Here is a 6,911-nt window from a genome sequence, read left to right on the forward strand (position 1 = left end):
TGCCCCCCAATTCTCTCCCCTCTCCCCTGGTATTTGTGAGCGAGCAGCTGCATTTGGCTGCCAGCCCAGTGCCAGCCCAGTGTAACCACCACACTTTACAGCTTGTTTTTCCCCTGCCTGTCCATACCCGTGACCTCCCAGCAGCGCGGTGAAGGATACAATGATGTTCCAGGGACCAAGCCGAAGCCAGTTGGGCCAGAAACCTTTATAGAGTGCAAAGAAGCCCTCACTCTTCCACGTCTGGGAGGAGAGAAGAGACAGATCAATTGTGAGACACACCAGGTCCGTGCTTGGCCCATCTCCCTAACGCCACGTGTGATCTAACAGACCTTTACTGCTGCTGCAGGGAGTGGAGGGGCCAGTGGAGATGAAGTTCAGTTGTGTCACAAGAACCTAATCAAACTGCATCACTGACTAAGTTCTGTCCTGGAAGTTTGGGAGGGTGCTCAAGCTGATGGTGACTCTAAAAGCCCTTCTCTGTTTGTCTGTGTCTTGGTTTTGCTAGGATAGGGTTAATTTTCTTCTCACTGACACACACATGCTGTCAATGCATGTTCTGTCCAGGTAGAATCTAACTGCTCTTACCAGTGGTGCTGGGATCTGGCCAAGCCACCTAAAGGACAAGGGTTTGCCCACCTCTGCCACCTCCTCACCTTCACCAGCCCATCCAGAGTGCCCTTGTAGAGCTCCGTGCTGCCCACAATCGCCCGCTGGTTCATCATCCGTGTCCGCACCACGTCCACAGGGTTGGAGGCGATGGCACCAGCCAGCCCACATGTAAAACTGGAACTAGAGAGACACCAAAACAGGAGAGAGGAACAGCTTTGGACACAACTTTGCTGGCTCAGGCCCTCAGACCAGCACAAGAGAACATCTTTCCCTGGGTTTTATGAAAGGCATTCAGCAAGAAATATGTTCCCACCCAGAAAAGAGGCAGAGGCACCACCACAGGACCCCAGAGCTTGGGGAAGGGGATAAAACCCTCAGCTTTGTCTAATTAAAACCCTTTGTCTAATTAAGAGCCCACTGCTGGATCTCTACAGCCCAGCAAGTGTCTCTAGGTGCTGTTCAAGGTGACACAGACCTGAAGGCAGCCTCTTGGAAGCGCACATCCTTCTCACCAGAGGAAACATTTCTTCAGAGCAGGGGAAGGAGGGAGAAAGACCCCAAGGCAGCAAAAGGGAGCATGCAGCTGCTAGTCTCCTCCCTCCACGTATGCTCTGGTGCTTGTCACCTTCAGCCCACAGCAGGCAAACCCAAGAGAACCACTTGCAGCACCTCCAGCTAAAGTGTCTGCCAGAAGAATAGGAAAATGTAGGTGAAAAAAGATTTTGGGGAGGTCTCTAACCCACCCCCTGCTCAGAACAGGCTGATTTCAAAACTGGGTGAGATCGTTGAGGATCTGGTCAGCTCTGCAAGTCTCAAGTTCAGCTCACAAAGCTCTTACAGCAACGGCTGCAAGTTCATACAGATGAGGACCTAGGACTGGAGTAGCCCTTTCAACTGATGGCCACAGGTAGTTACACACCCAGAACATGGAGTCACTGCACTTCTGGTCAGCACTGAGCTGAAATCAAGCTGATATTTCACATCACCAAAGGATTTCTGCCAGGGAAGGTCTCTCTGGAGATACTTGCTGGTCATTCTGAGCTGCTCCAGTTGACACAGCAGATCCCCCAAAAGTACCAAGCCTGTTCCCCACAGCTCCAGAGCATTTGCTCTCTAAATGGGTGTCACCCCAAATCCCACCTTACTCCTCTGTTTCACACACCCCTGCCAAGCCTGGAGAGTGCAGCAGCTGCAGCAAATACTCACACAAAGTGGGCAAAGATGGTGTCACCCATCAGGCCAGACAGAATTAAGTGCTTCTTGGTGATGTCGTAGACTGGCAGTTCCACCCCCACCACGATGGCAGCTCTCTGAGCTGTTGGGACAACACCCTGCAGAGCACAAACATGGGTCACAAACACAACCTGCTGCCTGGGGACTGTACCTAGTGTAGTATTTCCCCTCAGCTTCCTCTCAAGGGCCTTTTGCTGACAGTTTACCTTGAATCCTCCTTGCCTTGTGTCCTGGTTTCACTGGGATACAGTGAATTTTCTCTCAGCAGCCAGAGTAGCTGTGGTTTAGGTTCAGTGTGGGATTTGTTAGGAGAAGAATGTTGAGCAGGTACTAATATCATTCCCTTACGCCAGCCAGGTTAACTACACGCTGCTTCTCTCCTCCCAGTCACCAGCATACAGGAATCAAGCTAGAAACCACTCACCTTCCCCCACTGAGCAGTCCCCACATGAGAAGAGATGCACCACAAGAAGAGCAGCTGCTCAAGGTGGGGCCCCAGGTCCTCCTTGCTATGCAACAGCAGAGAGATTCTGATTCTGCTTTGTTAAGGTTTTTGATTTAGATTTTCATGTATTAAAAGGGTTGGTGCCAGCAGGACGTTGATCTGGGAACTAGATCAGCAAGACAATTAATGGCAGAATTATGAGCTTAAGTAAGAGGAACCAGGTACCTTCTGTCTGAGAAACGTCCCATCATCAGGAACCAGATAAAAATAAGTGCAATTTTTTATTGGCTCGGAGAGCAAAGAGAATGTGGCAGCAATGAGGGGTTCGGGCCACTTCACAGGAAGTGTTACCACCACCCAAGGAATTCAGGGAGACCCATGGTGCCACGAGAGAGCTCCCTGGGACTGACCCTTCAGTGATGAGCCATCAGGACCATCAGCTTTCTCACCACACAAAACCAAAGTGACTGTAAGAAGTAAAAGTACTTTTTCAGGTTTACTCCTGCTCCTGCTGTCCCCATCCCACTGCACCTGAGAGTTTCCCATGGGTTCCTCCCTAACCCAACCCCGGCACCACCAGCTCAAACATCCCCACGAGATGAATGTCAGAACTGGTGAGACTGGTGAGCACAAACATCTTTGCTTCAAGGTGAGGGAAGACTGGAGGGAGAGGAGACAGTGGTTGACCCAGATCAGAGAGCAGTGAGCAGCTTCATCACTGAGAATCCACCTCGAGAGAGACTGATCTGTCTCTGCACCGTGTCCTGTCTGCAGCAACACCCCAGAGGGTTTCATTTCTCTTCTAGTCTCTCTTCTCCTCTTTCCTGTCTCTGTCAAGAGAGCAGAACTAATCACAAAGTAAATATCAATCAAAGTTGGCAGCTGATTGACTGCTCCTGCCCTTCCCACACAGGACACTGCAACAGCTTTCTTTCTGGAAAAGACTTCAGTGACCTTCTCCCTTCAGAGGGAGAAATCAGACTGTTGCCTGGAAAAATCATTGGGACTCTGCATTTCCCACACCTGACCTTGGGACTCTGGATAACTGAGCACATGGAAGACTTGTAATGGAAGAACAAAGTGAGGTTCTCTAACAAAAGCCAAAGAACCACTGCTCAAATCCAAACAGGAAGGCTTGAGCACTGGTGACTCTCATCTGCCTTCAAGGCCAAGAACTTTACATCACCAGCTTCCCCAAAAGCCACCACTCTGTCCTACTCTTTGCACGCTCAGAGGGCAAGTTCCAAAGGCTCTAAGATGAGGTAAGAGGGGACACAGGACAAATCTGTCCCTTTGGAACTTCAGAAAGTTACTGGATGTCATTAGTGTCTCTTGGGTTAGGTGGAAGAATCTTCCTCCACGTGAGGAGATGCTCAGAGGCAGGTAAACTGTCCTGCTCCCTGCAGGCAGGATCACCTGGAATTGACTCCAAGATACACCAGGCAGAGCATGGAGAGGATCCAGCCCCAAATGCTGGTGTCTGGATCCTCATGTATTTAAAACTTACTGCACATCAGCTTCAGTCCTGGAAATCAGATCTGCCTGGCCCAGTGCTGATGCTGCCATAGACCAAATCTCCATGTGCTTCTGGTTGTCCAGTAACCAGGAGCAGAACTTTGCTACTACCCTTGGTTCACAGTTCTCTTCAAGAGCTGTGAAGAAGGAAGCTGTTAGTTCTGCTACTGGGATGTGTTGGGTTTGGTGGGAGTGATTTTAGTAGTGAGGGAAGGGGCTACAGTGATGGTCCCTGTGAGAAGAAGCTTCAAGAAGCTCCCCTGGCTCCAAGGTGGACCCACCTCAAGTCCAGGCTGAGACAGCTGGTGACAGGGAAAGGTCTCTGTTGTCAGATGTGGGTGTTGTGTCTCACTGTCCTACTGGGATTGACTGGGAACTCATGAAATGGCTTTTTCTTCCCCAAGTGGAGTCTGTGTTGCCCGTGCCCATCCCTGGTGAGTGAGCCCTCCCTGTCCCCATCCCAACCCACCAGCCCTTTGCTGGGTTCCTCTCCCCATCTCAGCGGGTGGAAGGGGGGAGTGAGTGCAGGATCATGGGTGAAACCACATAGAAGGAGTTTCCAGCAGCTGGTGCTCACCCTCCAGAGGCCTCGGGTACCCTCCTGCTGGTAGATGTCGATGAAGCTGCCAATCATGCCACCCTGGAATAAACTACCTTGAGCCTGCATTCGAATCTGAAAGAAACATCATAGTCAGAGGGACAACATCAGCACCCACCCAGGAGAGCAGATACCAGCTCAGTGGACCTGCTGGTAGAAAGAACAACAGAGCAGCTCAGAGCAGATGCCACCATCCACGTGCCCTCTCCCTGCAAACCACACAGCAAATGATGATGGCAGGTGAGGAGCAGGGAGAGCAACAGCAAAACTCAGCCAAGACAGAGAAGTGACAAGAGAAGTCCTCCCCACTTTGAAAGCAGTCTGAGAAGGGTCTCTTGGCCACGTGCACTTCTTACCTTCAGCACGTCTGTCGGATTGGCAAGCGCAGAGGAGATCACTCCCGAAACCACCCCGCAGATTACATTGATTAGCAACGTTTCATCTGCAATCAAGAGAAGAAAATCAGACCCTAAAGATCTCAGGATCCTAAAGATCTCAAGATCCTAAAGATCTCAAGAGAAAGGTGCACAAGATTGTACCCAACAAGGGAGAAGCTCTGGGAAGAGCAGAGAAGCTCATGTCACAAATCATGGTGAAGCTGCATGAGCAAAGGCTGGCCAGATGCCACCAACTCATGGCAGATCTGTCCCCACACCTGCCAGAGACAGAATGCAGCAGCTGAAACCCTCAGCAACACGCTCTCCGAGAGAGAAGCGGCTCTTACTGATGAGTCAAGCCGATCAGACAAGGAAAGGACCACGATACGTGACAATTTTGAACAATTATCTGAGATTTCAGTGGCCAGTGATGCATTTCTCATGATGGGAGACAAGCCAAGAAAAAGGGAGACAGAAAGGGACAAGCCAACGCTCCTCAAGGCAATCTGATACCAATTGGTTTTGATCTGGAGCCCCAGTTGGCCACGTTCAAAACACGCAGCCACCTCGAGAAAACAGAGAATAGGTGACCCAGGCAGAGAAAATTAGATGCAATTAGTTCTGGGTGGAATCATCCAAGACTTCCAGGTCCAATATTAGGTTGATGGTTACGCTGGGGGAAAAGTCACAGCCTTTTGCTGGTACTGACCACAACACTTCCCAGAGGAGACCAGGCCACTGGCTGCTCCCCAGGCCTGTAGGGAGACAAACATTCGTATCACAACTGGAAACACTGGGAGAGCAAGAGAGGAGAGACCCAGGACACCAGCGCACCAGCACAGAACCAACACGCAGGGACAGGGGTTCCTGGAGAAGGGAGCAGCCTGGAGAGAAGCTCTAGTGCTCCTCACTTCCCTGGGTCAGGACAGAGTTACAACATCCACTCGTGGAACACATCAGGGTTTAAAACTGCGCGTGGAGATCCTGCAGCAAACACGTTCCAGGCTCCTGCTGCTCCACTCTCCAGGCAGGAGCTGCAGAGGTTCTCGTTCCCAGAGGAGCAGAGGTCAAGAGCATCCTCCACATCCCACCTCCACAGTCAGAGCCAACACCAAAGAGCTGGGCAGGACAATTTCTATCCCGTGTGACTCAAAGGCTCCAGCAGGAGAGATGCTGCTGAAGCTTTCAGTCCATGTAACACATCTGATGTACAGTTGGGATGGGATGTCATCCAGGTTGGATGAGGCTTTGAGCAACCTGGTCTAGTGGAAGGTGTCCCTGCTGCTGGCAGGGGGGTTGGGACTGGATGAGCTTTAAGGTCCCTTCCAACCCAAACCAGTCTGGGATTCTATGTCTCCCCCAAGACTAATCCAGCAAAGAAGTGAGCTTTGGGGGTGTCACCTTTTTTGATTAAAATAAATATCAAAATAGCTTTTTGATTTTGGGTTCTGACGTTGCAAACCGGAGATAAAGGCTGGAGAAAGGACAGGACAGGCCTGGTGGGGACTGTGGGCAGAGCAAGGTTGACATCAGTTCTGAAGCCATCAAGCTTTGGTACAAACGAAACCACAGTGCAAAGGGACAAGGATTCAATTTCTGTGGGAATCTGGAACTGGGAAGGATGGAGAAGGAAAAGAGGGAACCTGCCCAGCACGGGGAGAGCAGGAGGTGGCTCCGGTGAGACGGGAGGTGCCCGCAGGGACACGTTTCTTGTCACTGACCTTCCATGCGATCCACAAACAGTCGTTTCAGGCTCTGGTAGATGCCGATCTTGATGGTGCCGTACGACGCCTGTCTCAGCAGCGCCGGGGCGATCCTGAAATGGGGGGGGAACAAGCAGAACCATTAAACCCAGCAACATGGTGGTCCTGGCAAACCCAGCACCAGTCCATTCCCCATCTGCAAGGGGCTGGGCACAGCCCTGCCACGGTGCTGATGCTCCTGAGAAGGGCAACCCCCCCGGGATAGCACCCCTGGGTGACCCAGCAGCACCCTCGGGGTGTCCCCATGCACCCTCCCGTGTAGGAGCCGGGCACCCACGTGAGTCCTCGCTCCCCATGCGGGAAAACCGGGAGTCTCAGCACCGGTACCCCAGGCTCCCGCTGTCCCTGCAGGGCTCTGGGATGGCTGGATC

General features: G+C 51.8%; 1 protein-coding gene across 1 annotated transcript; it reads right to left on the reverse strand.

The window, feature by feature from the left end:
• Window positions 1-127: 127 nt before the first annotated feature.
• Window positions 128-6,593, reverse strand: LOC104518051 (brain mitochondrial carrier protein 1; the record flags this gene model as incomplete). The annotated part of the gene is made up of 6 exons (XM_010164401.1): window positions 128-240; window positions 654-789; window positions 1,816-1,940; window positions 4,380-4,475; window positions 4,757-4,842; window positions 6,499-6,593. Coding segments are annotated over 6 exons (651 nt in total), but the record flags the coding sequence as incomplete, so codon positions are not given.
• Between the last annotated feature and the right edge of the window lie 318 nt (window positions 6,594-6,911).

The sequence above is a fragment of the Antrostomus carolinensis genome, unplaced genomic scaffold, assembly GCF_000700745.2.
Source record: "Antrostomus carolinensis isolate BGI_N321 unplaced genomic scaffold, ASM70074v2 scaffold5353, whole genome shotgun sequence".
Taxonomy (NCBI): domain Eukaryota; kingdom Metazoa; phylum Chordata; class Aves; order Caprimulgiformes; family Caprimulgidae; genus Antrostomus; species Antrostomus carolinensis.